The sequence below is a fragment of the Odocoileus virginianus genome, chromosome 6 (genome assembly GCF_023699985.2).
Source record: "Odocoileus virginianus isolate 20LAN1187 ecotype Illinois chromosome 6, Ovbor_1.2, whole genome shotgun sequence".
Taxonomy (NCBI): domain Eukaryota; kingdom Metazoa; phylum Chordata; class Mammalia; order Artiodactyla; family Cervidae; genus Odocoileus; species Odocoileus virginianus.
This window is the reverse complement of record NC_069679.1, coordinates 9,148,687-9,176,483: the sequence shown is the minus strand read 5'-3', so window position 1 is coordinate 9,176,483 and position 27,797 is coordinate 9,148,687. Positions and strand designations below refer to the sequence as shown.

General features: G+C 37.8%; 1 protein-coding gene across 1 annotated transcript; it reads right to left on the bottom strand.

The window, feature by feature from the left end:
• Positions 1-1,108: 1,108 nt before the first annotated feature.
• Positions 1,109-25,470, bottom strand: SPESP1 (sperm equatorial segment protein 1). The gene is made up of 2 exons (XM_020880500.2): positions 25,235-25,470; positions 1,109-2,305 (listed from the first exon to the last, which is right to left on the bottom strand). Exons 1-2 carry the CDS (start codon positions 25,305-25,307, stop codon positions 1,275-1,277), a joined length of 1,104 nt encoding a protein of 367 aa, XP_020736159.2. The 5' UTR covers positions 25,308-25,470; the 3' UTR covers positions 1,109-1,274.
• Positions 25,471-27,797: the final 2,327 nt, after the last annotated feature.

Here is a 27,797-nt window from a genome sequence, read left to right as displayed (position 1 = left end):
AAATACTTCATAGCTCAGTGGTAAAGAATCTGCCTGCAATGCAGGAGATCTGGACTCGATTCCAGGGTCAGGAAGATCCCCTAGAGAAGGAAATGGCAACCCACTCCAGTATTCTTGCCTGGACAATCCCATGGACAGAGAACCTAGCAGGCTACAGTCTTTGAGGTCACAAGAGTCTGACATGACTTAATGATGAAACCACCACAAATCATGCAACAGAATTACCTGTACCATAATTACAAAATTACAGTTAACCTTAATGGTGTTAGTCATGTGTGTGTGCATGTCAAGTCACTTCAGCTCTGTCTGACTCTGTGCAACCCTATAAACTATATAGCCTGCCAGACTCCTCTGTCCATGGAATTCTCCAGGCAAGAATACTTGAGTGGGTTGCCATGCCCTCCTCCAGGGTATCTTCCTGACCCAGGGATCGGAACTGCATCTCCTGAAACTCTTGAACTGCTGGTGGATTTTTTACCATTGAGCCACCAGGGAAGACCATGTTAGTCATACTCTCAAATATAAAATTTGGAAAGCTTCCATGTATATGTGTATAAACAAACAAAAGGAGAAAATAAGTGAGAATGATCACATTACAAATCCAGGTTACAGTCCTTCACTGACACTCCAGAAGTATTTAACAACAAAGGAATAGGGATGTATCTTAATATATCATCTACCTTTCAAAGGTGGCACATATATACTCAGATAAAAGTAGTTTTGATACAAGCTCCAATTATGCTATTCAGACAGAATACTCAGATCCTCTAAAAGAGTAATAAGATAACATATCCTAAAATTTTATATTTATATGCAATTATTTAAAGCCAGCTACTCTGGAGAAGGGAATGGCAACCCACTCCAGTATTCATGCCTGGAGAATCCCATGGACAGATAGCTGGTAGGCTGCAGTGGTTGCAAGGGGTTGCAAAGAGTTGGACACGACTGAGTGACTAACACGACTACTACTACATATATAGTGGACTGCACAGTCTCTTAAGTCTTATAAAATGGAAGAATTTACTAACCTATCAACTAAAATCAAAGTTTAAACACTTTAAAGATTAGACACTCATAACTTTTAAAATTAATGAGAGAAACTACAAACTCCTGAACCAAATTTTTATTTTAAATTGTTAGGTTTCAGTGCATATGAAAATTTTTCGTAACACATGACATATAAAGATGTTAACACAGTAAACTACAATAGAAAATATTTTCATACAACTTTTGAACCACTAATATGCTTATTTCTCCCACAAATGAATGCATAGTTAGCTTGAATCATCTTTGTCATGAGTATCAAGTATGTGTAAAATTTTTATATTATTATTTAATAACTGCTTAAGGAGGTTGTGAGTTTCTTCTCCATGACCAACACATAGTATTTTTTTCAATGTACGGACTACTACAGTAGCTTTCCCTCTCATCTCTGATGGAACATATTTTATATCTAAATATTCAGATAATTTATATCTAGAATTATACAGCATGTTAATAACAGTTACAATGTCATAAACTCCACCACTGCTTCGTCCTTGTGGTAACAGCTGGGATTTATACATTTTTTCTAATTTATGTTCTGCTGCTACTGCTAAAGCAAGGCTTCGTTTTAGGTGTTCTTTAGAGGCTCGAATGTCCGCTCTATATTCTGGCTTGTAGCTCTCAGGAAGAGGTACGTGATGCAACTGTGAATTAATATCTGCAATTCTTTTCAAAATGTCTTCATTATACACATCATGTGATTCAAGATAATCCATTCCATTGTCACCGGAGAGCTGAGGAACATCTTCTTCTTCCATGACGGTATCAAAGTCAGTGCTCCTACTTAAAGAGGTGGCATCTCGGCTTGGTTCAGTAACACTTGGCACTTGCTTTGGGGCCTCAGCGCCATGCTCAGTTGGCTCTGGCTCTGGCTCTGGCTCTGGCTCTGGCTCGTCTTTCTCAATATAAGGCTCTTTTGCATGTAAAACAACAGAAACATTATTTGGTTTAATCGACCAGAATGCTGTGCTTTTAGTACGTTTTTTCTTGTCTATTTCCAGTGTGAAGCCCCTAGTGGGGAAAGTTGTAGTTTCTTCACTGACAGGATTGATTAAAACATCATTGCCACCCGGACTTACATCATGTGTATAGCTTATCTCCTTAACTCTTGACACTCTCGGTCCTATGGAACTAACGTTATTTGGAGCCTTTGACTTCTTCTGGCGACCTGGCTCCTTAGTGGGGACACTTAGTATTAGGTTCTGTAAAACTTGTACATAATGGTTCAAGTTTTGTTCTTCATCAGGTGTCACAGTTACTCCTTAAGGAAAAAAAAAAGTAACATTTATTATTATACATGACATACTGACGGTATCTACTCACCTAAGTTTACTTCATATGCTATCACTTAAAAGTTGAGATAAAGAACCAAGAAATAAAGCACCTCTGACACCATCAACTCTCACCTAAATGAACAAAATTATTTTTTCAGATTCTTATTAAAATACATGAGCAAGATTACTGTAAAAGTTGCATATTAACACAATTCTCTATATTTCTTTGCTTTTACTATCTCATATAACTTATGATTCGGTAGGTAGCTTATTAAAAAAATATTCTTGGTTATGTTCTCTTACACAGGGGTGGGCTATAGTAGACTCACAGTGGCTCATTAGAGCCAATTATTAAATTTAAATGAACTTCATGAGCCAGATGGTAAACATAGACATCATTAAAAATTAAATTCTGTATTTACAATTAAGTAAATATATTCATCAAAACAAGGTAATAAATATTCAAAACTCATCCTTTCTTATTTTATCTTACTATTATTTATGCTCTTGAGGTTATTTATATCTCAGTTCAGTTCACTTCAGTTGCTCAGTTGTGTCCGACTCTCTGCGACCCTATGAATCGCAGCACGCCAGGCCTCCCTGTCCATCACCAACTCCCGGAATTCACTCAAACTCATGTCCATCGAGTCAGTGATGCCATCCAGCCATCTCTGTCATCCCCTTCTCCTCCTGCCCCCAATCCCTCCCAGCATCAGCGTCTTTTCCAATGAGAAAACTCTTCACATGAGTTGGCCAAAGTATTGGAGTTTCAGCTTCAGCATCAGTCCTTCCAATGAACACCCAGGACTGATCTCCTTTAGGATGGACTGGTTGGATCTCCCTGCAGTCCAAGGGACTCTCAAGAATCTTCTCCAACAGCACAGTTCAAAAGCATCAATTTTTCAGAGCTCCACTTTCTTCACAGTCCAACTCTCACATCCATACATGACCACTGGAAAAACCATAGCCTTGACTAGACGGACCTTTGTTGGCAAAGTAATGTCTCTGTTTTTTAATATGCTGCCTAGGTTGGTCATAACTTTCCTTCCAAGGAGTAAGCATCTTTTAATTTCATGGCTGCAGTCACCATCTGCAGTGATTTTGGAGCCCCAAAAAAATAAAGTCTGACACTGTTTCCACTGTTTTCCCATCTATTTCCCATGAAGTGATGGGACCAGATGCCATGATCTTGGTTTTCTGAATGTTGACCTTTAAGTCAACCTTTTCACTCTCCTCTTTCACATTCATCAAGAAGCTCTTCACTTTCTGCCATAAGGGTGGTGTCATCTGAATATCTGAGGTTATTGATATTTCTCCCAGCAATCTTTTTTTTTTTTAACTGAACCATTTCACAATCACTACTTTTATTGCCTAATTAGATTTTATTTCCATCTGGACAGCTTACTTTTTATTGGTACGTGATGATATGATTTGTTTTTTGTTTTTCCTTCTGAACCCTGGATGAAAAGAAAACTCAGTTCTGGGAGGGACTGTAAGATAACGGTACAGAATATGGTGAAATGGTGCTCGGTATCCTCAAAAAAATTAGCAAAATCAATCCTAGAAGATCCCTTATTTGCCCTCTTGCTAGTTAATAAATAGACTGCTGGGGAAAGGGAGGAATAGATTCAAGGGCAAAGAAGGGTCCAGATGGGATGAGGAAAGCAGGGACAGGCGTGTCTACCCCACTCTCTCCTGCTCTCACTTATACCTATCCTCTAAATAAAGTAGTAGTAGACTTTACTGCTAAGTCACTTCAGTCATGTCCAACTCTGTGCGACCCCATCCCTGGGATTCTCCAGGCAAGAACACTGGAGTGGGTTACCATTTCCTTCTCCTCTCCCGGCAATCTTGATGTTATAAATGCTATATAGTGGTTGGCTTCCCAGGTCACTTAGTGGTAAAGAATTTGCTTGCCAATGTAGGAAATGTGGGTTCAATCCCTGGATCAGGAAGATCCCCTGGAGTAGGAAATAGCAACCTGCTCCAGTATTCTTGTCTGGAAAATTTGTATCTAGTACATTATAAACCCTATATAATGGTATGTCTCTGTTTATGTCTTTCACCTCCGTGTTGAGTGATGTCAAGTAGGTCGTTTGAAATCGACCATGGTGAGAGTATTTATACCATGTAAATGGGCAAATGCTGTAAGTCAGGGTGTACTCATCTCTCAGAAAAGCCAGTTGTTAAACATTTATATCAGTCGGACACAACTTAGCAACCAAAACATCACCACTCCTTTCGACCCAGAAAAGATCTAATTACAGCCTGTGAGTCATATCCACCCAAATGTTTTTATAAGTAAAGTGTTTGTTTTTTTTCTTGCTCCTTTGTTTATGTGTTGTATACGGCTGCTTTTGGCTGTTCAGTTAGAGCTGAATAGCTGGAACAGAGACTTTATGGCCTAGAAAACTCTCTGGGCCTTTACAGAAGAAGTTTACTGATTTCTGGTTTAAATCATCAACATTTTACTCTTATAATAAAATGGCAGTTCTATTTACACTGGCATTTTGTAGCATCTTCTCATTTCCAATGTGGAAAACAGAAAAGATTACTGAATAATATACTCTGAAATTCTGTTCAACTCCCCTACTCTAGAGTCAGAAGTTTTTTAAGTGCTAGAATCTTGTATTACAAGTAATTTTGAATTTATTTTGCCACTATTATGGATATAAATTGATTTAATTCAAGGAGGTAAGTTACTTTTTCCCAAACACTAATGAATAAGTTCTAACTGAACATTCCCTCTGCAGGCAAAATGAAATAGCAAACTTTCTGCCTAGGAGGAACTTTTATTCAGCTCTTTAGCAAGCACAAAGTAGTCCCCAAATGCTTTTCCTCCTCTCTTTCTTAACTCATCTGTTAAATTTAGACCAGATGGAATTTTAATCAAACTTGAAAGCATATTTCTAAATTTAAAAAAGTCTTAATCAGAAGTTTAATAGGCAATGTCATAGTGGAAAGATACTAGACATGTCTACTAGAGATCTAGATTCTAAAAGCAGACTCTGTATTTTATGTCATGTTTAGAAAAGTCTGGCATATTTCAAGATCCATTTGATGATAGGTGAAAAACGAAAGACAGAGAACATAGATTTATTTGTATATTATCCTCATAATTTTTTATGAACCAATGATATAGCATCATACATTTGTGTGGGAATTGAGAATTTTTTTACTAATTAGAAGGATAACATTATCAAATTCATGTGGGCATTTGCCCCTGAGGAGAGAGAATGGGACTGAAGTTGGACATTAAAGGGGTCTCTGGACTTATCTATAAACTTTTACTCTCTAAGCACACACACTCAATCATTTAACACAGTAAACAATTAAAGGCCATATTTTTAAAAGAAAATACTTATTTATGTATTCTTATGTGTATAAATTAGATTAGGTCCAGTAGACAGAGTGCCTGAGTAACTATGGATGGAAGTTTGTAACATTATGTAGGAGGTAGTGACCAAAACCATTCCAAAGAAAAAGAAATGCAAGAAGGCAAAGTGGTTGTCTGAGGAACCTTTACAAATAGCTGAGGAAAGAAGAGAAAAAAGGCAAAGGACAAAGGGAAAGATATATCCAACTAAATGCAGAGTTCCAAAGAATAGCAAGGAGAGATAAGAAGGGCTTTTTCAATGAACAATGCAAATAAATAGAGGAAAACAACAGAATGGGAAAGACTAGAGAACTCTTCAAGAAAACTGAAGCTATCAAGGGAATATTTCATGCAAGAATGGGCACAATAAAGGACAGAAACAGGAAGGACCTAACAGAAAAAGAAGAGATTAAGAAGAGGTGGCAAGAATACACAGAAGAATTATACCAAAAAAAAAAAAAAAATCTTAGTGACTCAGATAACCACAATGGTTCTAACCACCTAGAACCAGACATCCTGAAGTGTGAAGTCAAGTGGGCCTTAGGAAGTATTACTACCAACAAAGCTAGCAGAGGTGATGGAATTCCAGCTAAACTATTTAAAATCCTAAAAGATGATGCTGTTAAAGTATTGCACTCAATATGCCAGCAAATTTGGAAAACACAGCCATGGCCCCAGGACTGGAAAAAATCAGTTTTCATTCCAATCCCAAAGAAGAGCAATGGCAAAGAATGTTCAAACTACCATATAATTGTGCTCATTTCACATGCTAGTAAGGTTATACTCAAAATTCTTCAAGCCAGGCTGGAGCAGTGTATGAAACAAGAATTTCCAGATACACAACCTGGGTTTAGAAAAGGCAGAGGAATCAGAGATCAAATTGCCAACATTCACTGGATCACAGAGAAAGCAAGGGAATTCCAGAAAAAAAAATCTACCTGTGCTTCACTGACTAGGCTAAAGCCTTTGACCTTGTGGATCACAACAAACTATGGAAAATTCTTAAAGAGTAATACCAGATCACCTTACCTGTCTCCTGAGAAACCTGTTTGTAGGTCAAGAAGCAGTTAGAACTAGACATGGAACAGTTGACTGGTTCAAAATTGAGAAAGGAGTATGACAAGGCAATCACCCTGTTTATCTAACTTAAATGCAAAATACATCATGTGAAATGTCAGACTGGATGAATCACAAGCTGTAATCAAGACTGCCCGTAGAAATATCAACAATCTCATATACGCAGATGATATCACTCTAATGGCAGAAAGTAAAGAGGAATTAGAGAGTATCTTGATAAGGGTGAAAGAGGAGAGTGAAAAAGCTGGCTTGAAACTCGACATTCAAAAACCTAAGATCATGCCTGCAGATACCATCACTTCATGCCACATAGAAGGGGGAAGAGGAAGCACTAACAGATTTTAACTTCTTGGGGACAAAATCACTGCATGGTGACTGCAGCCATGAAATTAAAAGACACTTGTTTCTTGGAAGGCAAGTTAAGACAAATCTAGACAGTATATTAAAAACCAAAGACCTCACTTTGCAGACAAAGGTCCATTTAGTCAAAGCTATAGTTTTCCCAGTAGTCATGTATGGATGTGAGAGTTGGACCATAAAGAAGGCTGAGTGGTGAAGAATTGATGATTTCAAATTGTGGTGCTGGAGAAGACTCTTGAGAGCCCCTTGGACTGCAAGGAAATCAAACTAGTCATCAATCCTAAAGAAAATCAACCCTGAGTATCTATTGGAAGGACTGATGCTAAAGCTGAAGCTCCAATACTTGGACCACCTGATGCAAAGAGCTGACTCAATGGGAAAGACCCTGATGCTAGGAAAGATTGAGGGCAGAAGGAGAAGGGGGTGACAGAGGATGATATGGTTGAATGGCATCACTAACTCAACTGACATGAGTTTGAGCAAATTCCAGGAGATAGTGGCGGACGGAGGAGCCTAGTGAGCTGCAGTCCATGGGGTACCAAAGTTGGACCTGAACTGGTGATTGAACAACAGCAAATATTTATAAAATGCATTGTCCTGAATCTAGGGGTTTTTCTGGAGGAAAACGCTAAGGAAAATTAACTTGGGACCTAGTGCAGTGAAAAATTATCTTTCATTCTGGTTCTGGTTCTACCACTTTCTAGTATCATGACCTTATTTCTCTACTACTAAATTACTACCTACTAAATTTCTCTGAATATTTACTTAACTATAAAATTAAGATACTAAATCTGCCCTTTATCTCATAGGCTTAAAAATATTCGTTATTTGAAAACACTTTAGGGGGCGGTCCTAAGATGGCACAGGAATAGGACAGGGAAACCACTTTCTCCCCCACAAATTCATCAAAAGAACATTTGAACGCTGAGAAAATTCCACAAAACAACTTCTGAATGCTGGCAGAGGACATCAGGCACCCAGAAAGGCAGCCCATTTTCTTCTAAAGGAGATGGAGAAGTCTTGAGGCTACTGTAACCATAAGACTGAAAACCAGAGGCAGGAGGCTTGAGTCCAAAATCTGAGAACACCAGAGAACTCCTGACTCCAGAGAAAATTAATCGATAAGAGCTCATCAAAAGCCTCCATACCTACACTGAAACCAAGCACCACCCAAGGGCCAACAAGTTCCAGAGCAAGACATACCATACAAATTCTCCACCAACATAGGAACATAGCCCTGAGCTTCAAATACAGGGTGCCCAAAGTCACACCAAACCCATTGACATCTCAAAACTCACTGTTGGACACTTCATTGCAATCCAGAGAGAAGAAATCCAGCTCCACCAACCAGAACACTGACACAAGCTTCTCTAACCAGGAAACCTTGACAAGCCACCCATCCAACCCCAACCACAGCGAGGAACCTCCACAATAAAGAGGAACCACGAACTGCCAGAATACGGAAAGACCACCTCAAACACAGCAACATAAACAAGATGAAAACGCAGAGAAATACTCAGAAGGTAAAGGAACAGGATAAATGCCCACCAAACCAAACAAACGAGGAAGAGATGAGGAATCTACCTGATAAAGAATTCAGAATAATGAGTGAAAATGATCCAAAATCTTGAAAACAAAATGGAGTTACAGATAAAGAGCCTGGAAACAAGGATTGAGAAGATGCAAGAAATATTTAATAAGGACCTAGAATAAATAAAAAAGAGTCAATATATAATGAATAATGCAATAAATGAGATCAAAAACACTCTGGAGGGAACCAACAGTAGAATAACGGAGGCAGAAGATAGGATAAGTGAGGTAGAAAATAGAATGGTAGAAATAAATGAAGCAGAAAGGAAAAAAGAAAAAAGAATTAAAAGAAACGAGTACAACCTTAGAGACCTCTGGGACAATGTTAAATGCCCCAACATTCAAATCATAGGAGTCCCAGAAGAAGAAGACAAAAAGAAAGACCATGAGAAAATACTTGAGGAGGTAACAGTTGAAAACTTCCCTAAAATGGGGAAGGAAATAGTCACCCAAGTCCAAGAAACTCAGAGGGTCCCAAAGAGGATAAACCCAAGGTGAAACACCCCAAGACACATATTAATCAAATTAACAAAGATCAAACTCAAGGAACAAATATTAAAAGCAGCAAGGGAAAAACAACAAATAACATACAAGGGGATTCCCATAAGGATAACAGCTGATCTTTCAATAGAAACTCTTTAGGCCAGAGGGAATGGCAGGACATACTTAAAGTGATGAAAGAGAAAAACCTACAGCCCAGATTACTATACCCAGCAAGGATCTCATTCAAATATGGAGGAGAAATCAAAAGCTTTACAGACAAGCAAAAGCTGAGAGAATTCAGCACCAGCAAACCAGGTCTCCAACAAATGCTAAAGGATCTTCTCTAGACAGTAAACACAGAAAGGGTATATAAACCCAAACCCAAAACCACAAAGTAAATGGCAACAGGATCATACTTATCAATAATTACCTTAAATGTAAATGGGTTGAATGCCCCAGCCAAAAGACAAAGACTGGCTGAATGGATACAAAAATAAGACCCCCATATATGTTGTCTACAAGAGACCCACCTTGAAACAAGGGACACATATAGACTGAAAGTGAAGGGCTGGAAAAAGATATTCCACACAAACAGAGACCAAAAGAAAGCAGGAGTAGAAATACTCATATCAGAAAACACAGACTTTAAAATAAAGGCTGTGAAAAGAGACAAAGAAGGACACTACATCATGATCAAAGGATCAATCCAAGAAGAATATATAAGAATTATAAATATATATGCACCCAACATAGGAGCACTGCAATGTGTAAGACAAAAGCTAACAAGTATGAAAGGGGAAATTAACAATAACACAATAATAGTGGGAGACTTTAATACCCCACTCACACCTATGGACATATCAACTAAGCAGAAAATTAACAAGGAAACACAAACTTTAAATGATACAATAGACCAGTTAGACCTAATTGATATCCATAGGACATTTCACCCCAAAACAATGAATTTAACCTTTTTCTCAAGTGCACAGGATAGATCACATCCTGGGCCATAAATCTAGCCTTGGTAAATTCAAAAAAATTGAAATCATTCCAAGCGTCTTTTCTGACCACCATGCAGTAAGATTAGATGTCAATTACAGGAGAAAAACTATTAAAAATCCCAACATATGGAGGCTGAACAACACATTACTGAATAACCAACAAATCACAGAAGAAATTAAAAAAGAAATCAAAATATGCATAGAAATGAATGAAAATGAAAACATAACAACCCAAAACCTATGGGACACTGTAAAAGCAGTTGTAAGGGGAAGGTTCATAGCAATACAGGCTTACCTCAAGAAACAAGAAAAAAGTCAAATAAATAACCTAACTCTACACCTAAAGCAACTAGAAAAGGAAGAAATTAAGAACCCCAGGGTTAATAGAAGGAAAGAAATCTTAAAAATTAAGGCAGAAATAAATGAAAAAGAAACAAAAGAGACCATGGCAAAAATCAACAAAGCCAAAAGCTGGTTCATTGAGAAGATAAATAAAATTGACAAACTATTAGCCAGATTCATCAAGAAACAAAGGGAGAAAAATCAAATCAACAAAATTAGAAATGAAAATGGAGAAATCACAACAGACAACACAGAAATCCAAAGGATCATAAGAGACTACTATCAGCAACTATATGCCAATAAAATGGACAACTTGGAAAAAATGGACAAATTCTTAGAAAATGACAACTTTCCAAAATTGAACCAGGAAGAAATAGAAAATCTTAACAGACTCATCACAAGCACAGAAATTGAAAGTGTAGTCAGAAATCTTCCAGTAAACAAAAGCCCAGGACCAGACAACTTCACAGCTGAATTCTACCAAAAATGTAGAGAAGAGCTAACACCTATCTTACTCAAACTCTTCCAGAAAACTGCAGAAGAAGGTAAACTTCCAAACTCATTCTATGAGGCCATCATCACCCTAATACCAAAATCAGACAAAGATGCCACAAAAAAAGAAAACTACAGGCCAATATCACTGATGAACATAGATGCAGAAATCCTTAACAAAATTATAGCAAACAGAATCCAACAACCTATTAAAAAGATCCTACATCATGACCAAGTGGGCTTTATCCAAGGGATGCAAGGATTCTTCAATATCTGCAAATCACTCAACATAACACACATTAACAAATCAAAAGATAAAAACCATATGATTATCTCAATAGACACAGAGAAAGCCTTTGACAAAATTAAACATCCATTTATGATAAAAACCCTCCAGAAAGCAGGAATAGAAGGAACATACTTCAACATAATAAAAGCTATATATGACAAACCCACAGCAAACATTATCCTCAATGGTGAAAAATTGAAAGCATTTCCCCTAAAGTCAGGAACAAGACAAGGGTGCCCACTCTCACCACTCCTATTCAACATAGTTTTGGAAGTTTTGGCCACAGCAATCAGAACAGAAAAAGAAATAAAAGGAACCCAGACTGGGAAATAAGTAAAACTCTCACTGTTTGCAGATGATATGATCCTCTACATAGAAAACCTAAAGACTTCACCAGAAAATTACTAGAGCTAATCAATGAATACACTAAAGTTGCAGGATATAAAATTAACACACAGAAATCCCTTGCATTCCTATAAACTAACAATGAGAAATCAGAAAGAGAAATTAAGGAAACAATTCCATTCACCACTGCAACAAAAAGAATAAAATACTTAGGAATATATCTACCTAAAGAAACAAAAGACCTATATATAGAGAACTATAAAACACTGATGAAAGAAATCAAAGAGGACACAAATAGATGGAGAAATATACCGTGTTGATTGGAAGAATCAATATAGTGAAAATGAGTATACTATTCAAAGCAATCTATGCAATTCCTATCAAGCTATCAACAGTATTTTTCACAGAACTAGAACAAACAGTTTCACAATTTGTATGGAAATACAAAAAACCTCGAATAGCCAAAGCAATCCTGAGAAAGAAGAATGGAACTGGAGGGACAACTTGCCTGACTTCGGGCTATACTACAAAGCCACAGTCATCAAGACAGTATGGTATTGGCACAAAGACAGAAATATAGATCAATGGAACAAAATAGAAAGCCCTAAATCCACACACTTATGGACACCTTATCTTTGACAAAGGAGGCAAGAATATACAATGGAGAAAAGACAATCTCTTTAACAAGTGGTGCTGGGAAAACTGGTTGACCACTTGTAAAAGAATGAAACTAGAATACCTTCTAACACCATACACAAAAATAAACTTAAAATGGATTAAAGATCTAAATATAAGACCAGAAACTATAAAACTCCTAGAGGAAAACACAGGCAAAACACTCTCCGACATAAATCACAGCAGGATCCTCTATGACCCACCTCCCAGAATATTGGAAATAAAAGCAAAAATAAACAAATGGGACCTAACTAAACTTTAAAGCTTTTGCACAATGAAGGAAACTATTAGCAAGGTGAAAAAACAGCTTTCAGAATGGGAGAAAATAATAGCAAATGAAGCAACTGACAAAGAATTAATCTCAAAAATACACAAGCAACTCCTGCAGCTCAATTTCAGAAAAGTAAATGACCCAATCAAAAAATGGGCCAAAGAACTAAACAGACACTTCTCCAAAGAAGACATACAGATGGCTAACAAACACATGAAAAGATGCTCAACATCACTCATTATCACAGAAATGCAAATCAGGACCACAGTGAGGTACCATTTCATGCCAGTCAGAATGGCTGCTATCCGAAAGTCTATAAGCAATAAATGCTAGAGAGAGTGTGGAGAAAAGGGAACCCTCTTACACTGTTGGTGGGAATGCAAACTAGTACAGCCACCATGGAGAACAGTGTGGAGATTTCTTAAAAAACTGGAACTACCATATGACCCAGCAATCTCACTGCTGGGCATACCACACCGAGGAAACCAGAATCGAAAGAGGCACGTGTTCCCCAGTGTTCATCGCAGCACTGTTTATAATAGCCAGGACATGGAAGCAACCTAGATGTCTATCAGCAGATGAATGGATAAGAAAGCTGTGGTACATATACACAATGGAATATTACTCAGCCATTAAAAAGAATACATTTGAATCAGTTCTAATGAGGTGGATGAAACTGGAGCCTATTATACAGAGTTAAGTAAGCCAGAAAGAAAAACACCAATACAGTATACTAATGCATATATATGGAATTTAGAAAGATGGCAATGATAACCCTACATGCAAGACAGCAAAAGAGACACAGGTGTATAGAACAGTCTTTTTGGACTCTGTGGGAGAGGGCGAGGGTGGAATGATTTGAGAGAACAGCATTGAAACATGTATATTATCATATGTGAAACAGATCACCAGCCCGGGTTCGAGGCATCAGACAGGGTGCTTGGGGCTGGTGCACTGGGATGACCCAGATGGATAGGATGGGGAGGGAGGTAGGAAGGGGGTTCAGGATGGGGAACACATGTACACCCATGGCTGACTCATGTCAGTGTATGACAAAACCACTACAATATTGTAAAGTAATTAGCCTCCAATTAAAATAAATTTTAAAAAATAAAAAATAATAAATTTCTATGTAAGACTTCAACTATTTCTATATGTTAAAATATAATGTTTGCAAACTAAACTAGTTGGAAATATTTTGTTTCTTGATTTACGCATTGGTTACCCAGAAACATTAACTATAAAAATTGATTAAACTATACATTAGACTGTGCACTTTATTCTATGTATATTATATATTTAAAATCTCATATTGGTAACTGGTTTGCATTATACTTACTGAACATTAACACAAAGGTTTTAACAATCATTTTTAAAGAACTAGAATTAATAAAATTTAATTTTATCAGTAGACGTTATTTTCATTTTAGTTAGCAGAGCTTACTGAAGGCATACATTAAACCAAGAGTTTTATTTACCAGTTTCATTATGCTATCTCTTTTCATTATGCCATTATGCCATAATATATGTCAAATTTTACTATTTTAAAGCACGAGGAAGTTAATATAAAATTGCATGAATCTATCTAATTGAATGAAAACTTCAACTCAATAGGTGTAAAAACAATTTCTTCCACAATATCCTTTTAAAAGAATGGAAATATATAAATGCATTGTTTTGTAAAAACCTCAATGGTTATACCTTTATCTGTTTCTGGAGAGATTTCCTAATTAGTAAAACTAAAGTGCATTAATTTGTTCTAACTAATAAATTTTTCTGGAAACCTTACACTGAAAAGGGGGGTGGGGCAAGAGTTTCTATGCAACTAAAAAGTGACTGCACACCAAAAATAACAATAAAAAGCAATGACACTAATGCTAACGTTAAAAGGCTTATTAGAAAGATACCTAACTCTTTACTTCCTTTGAGACTAAAGTTTTAAGAAATAAAAAAAAGTCACCCTAAATCTTGATCAAAGAACAAATAGCTTCTAAGCAAATAAAAAGGAAAACTAAACCAAAAACTCCAGCTTTTTGGTTAAAAAAAAGGAAAGAAGCTACAATTTTTAAAAGATCTATAACCTCAAATTTGGAAGCTTTAATATGAAAAATCTTTACTTCAAAGGGTAATAAAATGTAGGACTATAAGAAAACTAGGTAATTTTAATATTTCTTTGGTAAGTTCCTTATTTAATGTAGCAATTTAAAATCTCAAAAGAAAAGTGGTAAATCTTGACTTTTTTTAAGACTTTTTTAAAAACTTACTTTTAGAAACGTATTCTTATGTGTTTTATTTATGTGGTCATTGTGCAGTTATTGTAGAATACAAAACTGGAAAGTAAGGACACATCCAAATCTATATGCAGAATTCGGATTTTTGCACTTGAGGTCCATATAGGTAAACTTTTCAAGAACGGTATCAAACACCACATATATAAAATGTGAATATGGGATTTTACTTGAAATGTATTATGAACCAAACACTTGGAATCTCAAAAACTGGTTATTATAAAACTCACACAATACTGTAAAATCATAAGGACCAATAGAATTTTTCCATTAAAATGTTCTATGTATAGTCTTTAACTGCTATAATTCTCTGACAACATTTAATATGAATTGTATTTTATCTTGACATTAACTTGGTTATAATTCCTGACATTCTTAATTATGAACCTGCAAACTAAAACAATTTTAAATTAATAGCATATGTATTAATCTAAAGACTTTTAAAAGACAAAAACTTGAGGTTTGGTATCAAACATTTTAAAGTAAAAAGAATATTGCTAGTAAAATAAAGTATACTGGTTAATTGCTTATAATAATAAAAAATTAAAGGACAATTTTAAACAAACTCTCAAAATATTGAGTTTATTTATAGTCTCTTTCTAATTTAGAGTACTATGAGTCACTACTCAGATAAAATTTTATCTAAATAACTTAAATAGATATCTGATAGTCAATTAAGACTTCTCTCTTCTTTCCAATAACTAGTACCTATCAACTACAAATTGGCATTTGCCACTGGCACTTGCCATCCACCTCTACAAGGATTAGATCATGTGCTGCTGTACCTGCTGATTTTCAATACCTACCCCCCTCAAAAGGAGTTCAGGGTGGAGAACAGAAATGAGGCACTCTACTCAGGGAAAAACTGGCAAGACAGGTCTTCAAACAGATATTTTCAGGAGCCGATTTTATGAGCCCAATTCTTGTATCTACTCATATTTTAAAAAGCACTAAAATCCTTCATGGTGATGAATGACCCTCATGACAGGCAGAAAGCTTCACAAGACTAGCAGAAACTTTCTGGAAAAATATGTGTCTGGTTGCATATATTCCTCCTTCACCAAAATTACATATATACTGACTATCCCCTCTGCCTCTTTGGAACAATTTCTCCAAAATCTGAGGTGCTGTCTCCCGGGCTGCACTCCTCATTTATTCCCAAATAAAACTTAACTCACAACACTTTCATTGTGCATTTTTTTAAGTCAACATACTTTATACACAAACTGGAAAATAATATAGACAAAATGACTGTAAACTTAATTCCAACATATTTTGACCAAAATGAAAAGTAGGTCATCACAGTCATCACAGTGTGTTCTACTTAGGTAATGTTGTTTACTTGTAAAACATAATGCCTCTTCCATAAGCCCCAAATAAAATGTTTTAAAACAATATATTTGGAATTCTACTTCCAAACAGATAGACAATATATATTTTTCTCTATCCTTCCTACTAAAACAGTTAAAAATCCTGAACACTATATGTAAGACAAGCATGAGATGAGAAGATTCTGAAAGGTAGAACGATGAAGGCAGACCAACTAGGGACTTCAGGACCTGAGTAATGACATAGCAGTGAGTTCCCTGGGTTTTCTTTTTGCCATATATATCCTAGACTGGGAACTGGAGATGCTGGCAATGTAAAAACACCAAAGGACACAGACAAAAAAGGCTCAAAGAAAAAGACTGCTCTCTTCATGGCCAAAAAACCAGGAAAAGAGTAAACTAACAAGACAGAAAAGGGAGGGGATATATGTACACCTATGGCTGACTCATGTTGAGGTTTGACAGAAAACAACAAAATTCTGTAAAGCAATTATCCTTCAACTAAAAAAAAAAAAATAAGGCAAAAGCACAGAAAACCCTGCAATCCTACCCCCACCAGCAAAGACTGAGTGGAGAACATAGACTTTCACCCTCATCAAGTTTCATTAAGCTTCCCCAATTCCTCTGCCCTTATCCCACGAAGTGCTGCAACAAATATGAATACCTCTTCTTTTCAAGCAGAGAAGGCCAAATAAGGAGCGAGGACTTTCAGCGCCTTCCTGTGGTAACAAAGCAACACCCTCCATCCACCACTAAAGTGGTATCAGAGATCTATTTAAATCTGTAGCAAAAGTGTTAAATAAAGTCCAGAGTCTTACAACATAATACCCAAAATATCCAGGTTTTAATCAAAGGCCCCTGGTCATTGTAAGAACCAGGGAAAATCTCAATTTGATTAAGAAAAAAAAAACCAACAGATGCCAACACTGAAATGATGCAGATGTTAGAATTATCTGACAGGGATTTAGAAGTAGCCATCATAAAAATGCTTCAACAAGCAATTATGGAGTGCTTGAAACAAGCGAAAAATAAAAGTCTTAATAAATAAGTAGAAAATCTCAGCAAAGAAATAGAATATATAAGGATGAATTAAATTTTAGAATTGAATAACACAATAACTGAACTGAAAAACTCAGTGGGTAGGTTCAACAGCAGAATGGAGGGGAAAGAGGAAATAAGCAGTGAACTGGAAGATAGAATAACAACAATTATCCAATCTGAATAAAAGAGAGAAAATGAAATGCAAACAAATGAAAAGAACCTCAGGGTCCTGTGAGACTATAACAAAAAGATCTAACATTCATATCACCTGAGCCTTGGAAAGAGAAAAGAAAAAGGATGAACAGAAAAGGTATTCAAAAACATAATGACTGAAAATTTCCCAAATTTGGCAAAAGACATGAATTTACAGATTCAAGAATCTGAATCTCAAAACAGAATAAATCCAAAGAAATCCATGTTAAGATATATCATGGTCAAACTTCTGAAAACTCTAAAGACAAAGAAAAAAATCTTGAAAGAAGCAGGTTAAATTACAATTATAATTCTCAGGAGAAATCATGAATGTCAGAAGGAAATGGCATAATATTTTTCAAGTGATAAAAGGAAAGGACTATCAATCTAGAATTCTTTATCAAGGGAAAATATCCTTCAGCAATGGAAGGATAATCAAGACCTCTCAGATGAAGGGAAGTTAAGAAAAGTTGTTGCCAGAAGACCTATTCTAAAAGAATAACTAAATTAAGCTCATAAAACAAAAAGGAGGGCATCCCTAGTGGATCAGCAGTAAAGAATCTGCCTGCAATGCAGGATACACAGGTCCAGTTCCTAGGTCAGGAAGATTCCCTGGAGAAGGAAATGGCAACCCACTCCAGTATTCCCAATAGACTGTAATAAGTTATGTATACATAATGTAATACCCAGGCAGTACAAAGAAATATGCTCAAAAACCATACAAGTCAAGATAGAATCCTAAAAATTCCTAAATCCTAAAAAAAAAAAACAAAAAACCTCTCAATATAAGATGAGTTCCCTTGCAATCCCATAGAAGAAATGGAGTAGCCCTCATAATCAACAAGAGTCCAAAATGCAGTACTTGGATGCAATCTCAAAAACAGAATGATCTCAGTTTGTTTCCAAGGCAAACCATTCAACATCACAGTGATCCAAGTCTATGCCCCAACCACTGATGCCGAAGAAGCTGAAGTTGACCAGTTCGATGAAGACCTAAAAGACCTTATAGAACTAATACCAACAAAAAAGGTTCTATTTATCATAGGGAATTGAAATGCAAACATAGGAAGTCAAGAAATACCTGCAGTAACAGGCAAGTTTGGCCTTGAAGTACAAAATGAAGCAAGGCAGAGGCTAACAAAATTCTGCCAAGAGAACACAATGATCAGAGCAAACACCCTTTTCCAACAACACAAGAGACGACTTTACACGTGGATATCACCAAATGGTCAATATTGAAATCAGATTGATTATGCATTCTTTGCAGCTGAAGATGGAGACGCTCTATACAGTCAGCAAAAACAAGACTGTGAGCTGACTGTGGCTCAGAACATCAGATCCTTATAGCAAAATTCAAGCTTAAACTAAAGAAAACCAGGAAAACCACTAGGCCATTCAGGTATGACCTGAATCAAATCCTACCTAAATCAAATCCCCTATGATTATATAGTGGATATGATGAATAGATTCAAGGGATCAGATCTGGTAAGCAGAGTACCTGAAGAACTACAGAGAGAGATTTGTAGTACTGTACAGGAGGCACTGACCAAAACCATCCCAAAGATAAAGAAATGCAAGAAGGCAATGTGGTTATCTGAGGAGGACTTACAAACAGCTGAGAAAAGAAGAGAAGTGAAAAGCAAGGGAGAAAGAGAAAGGTACACCTAACTGAATGCGGAGTTCCGGAGAATAGCAAGGAGAGACAAGAAGGCCTTCTTCAATGAACAATGCAAAGAAAGATAGTGAAACAATGGAAGGGAAAAGACTAGAGATCTCTTTAAGAAAATTGGAGATATCAAAGTAACATTTCATGCAAAGATGGGCACAATAAAGGACAGAAAGGGTAAAGACCTAATAGAAGCAGAAGAGATCAAGAAGAGATGGCAAGAATACATAGAAGAACTGTACAGAAAAAGATCTTAATGACCCAGATAACGATGATGGTATGATCACTCACCTAGAGCCAGACATTCTGGAGTGTGAAGTTTAGGAAGCACTGCTGCCAATAAAGCTAGTGGAGGTGATGAAATTCCAGCAGAGTTACTTAAAAATCTTTAAAAAAAATGATGCTATTAATGTACTGCACTCTAAATGTCAGCAAATTTGGAAAACTCAGCAGTGGCCACAGGACTGGAAAAGGTCATTCTTCATCCCAATTCCCAAGAATGGCAGTACTAAAGAATGTTCAAACTATCAGACAATTGTGCTCACTTGCCATGCCAGTAAGGTTATGCTCAAAATTCTTCAAGCCAGGCTTCCATAGTACTTGAATCAAGAACTTCCAGACGTACAAGGTGGGTTTAGAAAAGGCAGAGGAACTAGAGACCGAATTGCCAACATTTGCTGGATCATAGAGAAAGCAAGGGAATTCCAGAAAAACATCTACTTCTATCTCATTGATGATTGTAAAGCCTTTGACTGTGTGGAAAACTCTCAAAGAGATGGTAATATCAGACCATCTTACTTGTCTTCTGAGGTATGCAGAAGACACAACTGTATGCAGGTCAAGAACCTTATATGGAAAAGCTGACTGGTTCACAATCGAGAAAGGAGTATGACAAGGTTGTATATTGTCACTCCGTTTATTTAACTTATATGCAGAGTACATCATGTGAAATGCTGTGCTGGATGAGTTATAAGCTGGAATCAAGACAGCCGGGAGAAATATCAACAACCTCAGATGACACCACTCCAATGGCAGAAAGTGGAGAACTAAAGAGCTTCTTGATGAGGGTAAAACAAGAGTGGGAAAAAGTTTAAAACTCATTACTAAAAAAACTAAGATCATGGCATCTGGTCCCATCACTTCATGGCAAATAGATGGGGAAAAGGTGGAAGCAGTGACAGATTTCCTCTTCTTGGGCTCTAAAATCACTACAGATGGTAACTTCAGCCATGAAATTCGAAGATGACTACTTCTTCGAAGGAAAGCTATGACAAACCCAGACAGCGTATAAAAAGCAAAGACATCACTTTGCCGACAAAGGTCCATATAGTTAAAGCTATGGTCTTTCCAGTAATCACGTGTGGATGTGAGAGTCGGACCATAAAGAAGGCTGAGGGCCAAAGAACTGATGCTTCTGAACTGTGGTGTTGGAGAAGACTCTTGAGAGTCCCTTGGACTGCAAGGAGATCAAACCAGTCAACCCTAAAGGAAATCAACCCTGAATATTCATTGGAAGGACTAATGCTCAAGTTGAAACTTCAATACTTTGGCCACCTGATGCATTGGAAAAGACCCTGATGCTGGGAAAGATTGAAGGCAGAAGGAGAAAAGGACAACAGAGGATGAGATGGTTGGATGTATCACCGATTCAGTGGACATGAACTAAGGAAAACTCTGGGAGATGGTGAGGGACAGGGAGGCCTAGCGTGCTGCAGTCCACAGGGTCACAAAGAGTCAGACACAACTTGGCGACTGAACAACAACAAAATAAGATGAGTGCTATCTGATCATGTGCTTAAAATGCAATTTATGTTTTTAAAAACTAAGGCCTTAAAGCCCAATAATATTATTAATTTAAACAAAAAAACTGGCATAACAATAAATATCTGGTAAGTTAAAGGTAACAACAAAATGTTCAATATAACTGGGGGAAACATAGTAGCTCAGTAAAGAGGGAAAGATAAATTTTTAAACTTCTCAGATACAGACAAAAGTAGTTAAAGTTCAACAGAACATGATTGGTCATTGTGCTTTAGAACTCATATATTTTTACTGTAATCTTAACATAGTACTTGGTGATTGTACCCAATTTAAAATAAGAATCGTGGATGCTCATCTTTTAAAAGATTCAAATATAACTAGGATTTGTATTACCACAAGAGTAAATGGCTTTGTCAACAAAGAATTCATGTATATAAAGCTTAACATATACCCATGCATTGAATCATTTATAGATGGGCCAGACTCTGCCTGAATGTCTTAGCTCTGGAGAACAAATTGCTTTTATTTTCCATCCAAGTCATGAAATGAGCTCATAAAGAACAGACTTCCCATACTCTACAGAAGTGTTGCATGTAAGAATTAATACCTGAAAGCTGTCAGCATGTAAGAACTTCCATCTAAAACACCAACACCTTCAAATTAAAAGAAACTTGAATAACTGAGCTGAAGTACTTCCAATTCAAAGCTGTAATAACTATGCTTCATTAGTATGCTTCATTACTTAAAGAATGATCAGAAAAGGAAATGTCACATCTTGTTATTCATGCAGCAGTTTTCCTATAATTTGTTAATTCAAATTTTAACTTTTGGTAGCAGGTAAAACAAACAAGTAATTATGTTTATATGAATTAAGTCTTCATGTTAAGGAAACATAACTTCAGGGTTAGGGATAGGGGAAATGGGGAGAAAGACTGGTAAAAAAAAAAATACAAATTTTCAGTTATAAGAAAAATAAAGCCTGAGGATCTAATGTATAATATGGTGATGATAGTTGATGAAACACACAAAAAGGTAAAGATGTGAGGTGACATATGTTAATTAATTCAATGGTGGGAGTTAATATATATATTAATACATATGTCAAATTATCATATTGTACAGTTTAAATATATTATAATTTTGTTGATCAATTATGTCTCAATGAAGCTGAAAACAGAAGAAACATAACTTTATGGCTTTGCTCTTCTTGGTATTTATGTTTTAGGTTAATGTGTCTCTTCCCACACTGAATATAGGTTCTTCCCATGTGACTGTCTTGGCCTATTATAGGACACTAGCAAATCTGACGTGGCATAGGCTTTATAAAAACTTGCATATTGAGGGCTTCTAAAGTTCTGTCTTGGAATCAAGCTCCCATGATATAAGGACACTTGGGCTAGATTACTGAAAAATGAGAAGTCACGTAGAGAAAGACCCTGAAAGATAAGCAGCCATGTTGTATGTTCTCATCCAAACTGAGCTTCTTCAGTTCCACCACATGAAGCAGAACTGTTCAGCTGAGTGCAGACAACTCACAGAATCGTGAGAAATGATAAAATTTGAGGGTGGTCTTTCATGCTGCAACAGAAAACCAAAATAACTATACTAAATTATATTTTGAAAAAGGAATACAAATTTAGTTAAGGTGAAGAGTCAAAAATCAGAACATTATCTTATGAGTAATGTTAAAGTTTAATCAGAACCCAAATAAGTTCATGACCATGAAATATATCTCTTCTAGTTCTGTTGAGTAAAATGACCTAAATAATAATATTACCTCAGCATTGACATATATCCCAAGTACTCGGGTCTCTAACACCATGTACTATTTTGTCTTCTCAGAAGGGTGGCTAATCCCATTCAGAACACAGAATATACAAAGTGGTCTTGGTCCAACTGGTCACTGTCAGAAAACAAGAAGTCTTAAAAAACACAAGACCCCATCAAAAGAACATGGACAACAGCTCCAAAGAACAGAAAGACAGAATTTTTCCCCTAAAATATTAACAGGCTAATGAAACTACTATACCCCCAGAGGCCACCCTCTGACACCTGCATTAGAAGACATACTCCTTATTATCTAAAACATTAATGAAGAGTGTCATAACATTCCATTCACAGGTTTGAAAGACTCTACCAAGTGCCATGGCCTTGAGCCTTGAAATAGTGAAAAATGAACTTGCAGCACCAGAACCAAGTGAATTTCACATTCTCAGTGTTCTTGAAATAAAAGCAATCTGCTTTCCCTTTCAAGTCCAATCAGTCGCCAATAGATATGAATATTTATTGCCTTACTACCTCCCTTGCCTTCTATGGTCTTCTATGCCTTCCTAAAGACAAAGACAGATGCCAAACAAGTACTGATGTTTTCAACAAATATAATAATTCCTGTGATGTTTGCATAAGATAACCTCAAAACTATCTTGTATTCTAAAAAAATTGTTAAAGATGCACTTTTCCTTAAAAAAAACCAGTGTGTCTTTTATCTGGCATGAGAGAGCAGTTTTTTTCATGGCTCTCTTGACAATACTGTTGGAAGAGTAGACATACAAAACAAAGAGTACGTACCTGATTTAAATCGAACACAATGATAAACCTGGTTTCACAGGAAAAGTAGCCATGTTAGCACTGCCCTACGTATCCCTTAATCTACTTCTATGGAAAAGATGTAAATTACATTTTCTAAGATACCTTTGTGATCTATGACCTGTATATATATATTTCCTTTTCTCTTGTATCATCTGTATCTTCAACACAAAATCATTCCTTTTTCTGAGAAGTATCTTTTCATTTCTTACAAGCCTTAAGAAAGTTTAGGTTAAGAGGGTACAAAGAAAGTGCACAGGCCATGAAGTTTTGGAGTTAGACAAGAGATCGAACTGAGTTGAGTATCCAGGTATTGCTCTCAAGCAATCTCAGAGAGTGCTGTGTGACAGTATTAATTTCACTTCAGCTGAAGTTTGCATATGTATTAGTCAGCTGTGACCTACTGCTCTACAACTACCAAAATTCAATCTCTGGTGTTAGTAACAATGACCACTAGTAACAGCAAGAAAAGATAATTATCATCTTCAGTATGCTCTGTTCTTTACAGCAAAAAAAAAAAAAAAGAATTTTACAAAGACTTTTGTTTAAAACAACTAACAATCATTAAGTGCTAGTATTGAAAAGGCTAACTTTAGTTACCTAGGGCACTTTATTCAGAACTTTATCCACTACTATTTCTGACTTCGGTTGTGCTGTGTTTTCATTTTAGAAATTTAATTGTTAACTAAGAGCTTTTAACAAGTCTGAAATACAGCTCTGCATAACTAGCATGCACTTTAGTACTTTTTTCACACCTACTTGTTAAATTTTATTTAGTTAGTTAAACCAAACCCCAACATCACTAGATACTACAATGAACTAAGGTTAGGCTAGATGAACAGACCTCATGGTCTATCTGGGATACCAGATATCAGACACTTAAATACCTCAAGGTGTTCATGTGATATTAATTTAGTAGTCTCAGCACCCCTGAATATGACCTTATTAGTTTTCAGCCATCGGAGAGGGACAAATAATTAAGTCATAACCCTGTTCTACTAAGGTTTTGAATCCTGTGCGCCTGAAGATGCTCTGTGGGCGTGCATAGGAGGTCAGCGAATGTCCTAGACAGCCGTCCACAATCCACACTCTCCCTGTTTAAACATGGGCTCAAAGTCTTTCTATCAAGGGCCAGAGAATAGTTCAGGCTTTGCAGCCCATCCTGTCTCCGTAGCAACTACTGAACTCTGCTGTTAAACGGCGGGAAAGCAACCTGGACAACAGGCTGGCTGTGTTTCAAGAAAACATGACGAACAATGAAATTGGAATTTATACTTTTGCACATGTCACGAAAGATTACATTTACAGCGAAAAAGGTAGCGAACAATGTAAAAAAACCATGCCCAGCCAGGCAGGCAGCCATCCAAAACGCAGGCGCCCCGGCCTACTGGCCGCAGGTGCTCCCATCCTGCTTTACCACACCTGCAGCGACTCTCCGGCAAACGACGCCAGGTGAACAAGGGTTGTTTCTGCCCAGGGTGAGGTCACTTGCGCAGTCCCAGGTGCCCAGCCCGGTTCACCCCAGCCACGCTTGGGACCCAAAGCCTGGATCATTGCCTCACCGCGCGCAGGTGGGGCGGACCAGAACTGGGACACAATTCGGCACCTGAGGCCGAGCCCCTGGAGAATGGGGTCTGGGAGGCATGTAGGGCCAAGAAAAGGAAGAGCTGGGTCTGAGGCAGGCCCGGGAACCCATGGAGGTTCCCCCACAAGTGTCCCCTGGAGTGGCAGCCGCCTCTGGCCAGTCACTCACTTCGATACGCTGGCAGGGACGAAGGCCATAGCAGCAGCGCAACTAGAAGGACTAAGAACTTCATGGGCATCATCCACAGCACTCCGCCATGCGTCGGGAACGTCCTGGGGCCACCAGGCCGGGTACCTCAGTCCGAAAGGGGAGGGAGTTGGCGGGACGACCGTCCTTCCTCAGGGCCCCAGGCGCCCCGCAACGGTTGTCCCCAGCACGCAAGCGCAGAAGCCCTGGGTGGGGGAAAGGGGTCGCGAACGGCCGTGGCCACGCCCCCTATTAGCGCCACACGCAGGGGGTGGGGCCACGGCGCCTGGCCCCGCCCTCCTAGACACAGTTGCTAAGCCTTGGAAGCCCTTATCAAGAAAAAGTTAGAAAGTTAAGTCGCTCAGTCGCGTTTGACTCTTTGCGACCCCGTGGACTGTAGCCCACCAGGCTCCTCCGTCCATTTGATTCTCCAGGTAACAATACGGAAGTGGGTTGCCAAGGGAAGGAAGGGGAAAATCTTGATGCCCAGGGGAACATTGAGGCTTTAAAGGGTGGGTGTGGTGGCCTTGGCCTATTCCAGGAACTGGACTTGCTGTGCCTAAAACTCGGTCGCTGTGCAGAAGGAAGTGACTGGGGGAAAGACAGACAAATAACCTGGCCGTTACAACAACTTGGAAGTGTCATAACGGGGAAGCATAGTGGCCAGCCATCTGAAGTTAACAACTGACCAGTTGCGAGCAGTCATTGAAGATGATCCTCTTATAGCTACAGAAGTTGTCTAAGAACTCAGTGTCGATCATTCTACTGTCATTTGGTATTTGAAGCAAATAGGATAGGTAAAGCTAAAGCTAAAGGCAAAGGAGAAAAGGAAAGATAAACCCATTGGAATGCAGAGTTCCAAAGAACAGCAAGGAGAGATAAGAAAGTCTTCCTCCGTGATCAATGCAAAGAAATAGAGGAAAACAATAGAATGAGAAAGACTAGAGATCTCCTCAAGAAAATTAGAGATACCAAGGGAATATTTCATGCAAAGATGGGCAAATTAGGACAGAAACAGTATGGACCTAGCTGAAGCTGACAATATTAAGAAGACGTGGCAAGAATACACAGAAGAACTATACAAAAAAGTTCATCATGACCCAGATAACCATGATGGTGTGATCACTCACCTAGAGCCAGACATCCTGGAGTGCCAAGTCAAGTGAGCCTGAGGAAGCATCACTATGAACAAAGCTAGTGGAGGTGATGGAATTCCAGTTGAGCTATTTCAAATCCTAAAAGATGATGCTGTGAAAGTGCTGCACTCAATATGCCAGCAAATTTGGAAAACTCTGCAGTGGCCACAGGACTGGAAAAGGTCAATTTTCATTCCAATCCCAAAGAAAGGCAATGCCAAAGAATGCTCAAACTACCACACAATTGCACTCATCTCACATGCCAGCAAAGTGGTGCTCAAAAGTCTCCCAGCAGGCTTCAACAGTATGTGAACCATGAACTTGCAGATGTTCAAGCTGGATTTAGAAAAGGCAGAGGAACCAGAGATCAAATTGCCAACATCTGTTGGATCATTGAAAAAGCAAGAGACTTCCAGAAAAGCATCTATTTATGCTTTATTGACTATGCCAAAGACTTTGACTGTGTGGATCACAACAGACTGTGGAGATTCTTAAAGAGATGGGAATATCAGACCACCTTACCTGCCTCCTGAGAAATCTGTATGCAGGTGAAGAAGCAACAATTAGACCTAGACTTGGAACAATGGACTGGTTCCAAATCAGGGAAGGAGTATGTCAAGCTGTATATTGTCACCCTGCTTATTTAACTTATATGAAGAGTACATCATGCGAAATGCCAGGCTGGATGAAGCACAAGCTGGAATCAAGATTGCAGGGAGATACAATATCAATAATCAGATATGCAGATGACACCACCCTTATGGCAGAAAGCAAAGAACTAAAGAGCCTCTTGATGAAAGTGAAAGAGGAGCGTGAAAACACTGGCTTGAAACTCAACATTCAAAAAATGAAGCTCATGACATCTGGTTCCATCACTTCATGGCAAATAGATGGGGAAACAATGGAAACAGTGACAGGCTTTCTGTTCTTAGGCTCCAAAATCACTGCAGATGGTGACTGTAGCCATGAAGTTAAAAGACGCTCCTCGGAAGAAAAGCTATGACCAACCTAGACAGCATATTAAAAAGCAGAGACATTACTTTGCTGACAAAGATCCATCTAGTCAAAGCTATGGTTTTTCCAGTAGTCATGTATGGATGTGAGAGCTGGGCTATAAAGAGAGCTGAGTGCAGAATTGATGCTTTTGAACTGTGGTGTTGGAGAAGACTCTTGAGAGTCCCTTGGACTGCAAGAAGATCCAACCTGTTCTTTCTAAAGGAAATCAGTCCTGAATATTCATTGGAAGGACTGATGCTGAAGCTGAAACTCCAATTCTTTGGCCACCTGATGCAAAGAACAGTCTCATTGGAAAAGACCCTGATGCTTGGGAAGATTGAAGGCAGGAGGAGAAGGGGATGATAGAGGATGAGATGGTTGGATGGCTTCACCAACTCAATGGACATGAATTT

Bases quoted from the DNA above. Each gene is read 5' to 3' on its own strand.
- SPESP1 (XM_020880500.2), bottom strand. From the start codon at position 25,307: ATGATGCCCATGAAGTTCTTAGTCCTTCTAGTTGCGCTGCTGCTATGG. The intron at 2,306-25,234 runs GTGAGTGACTGG...TTTTTCCTTAAG, and splicing joins GTCCCTGCCAGCGTATCGAA to GAGTAACTGTGACACCTGAT.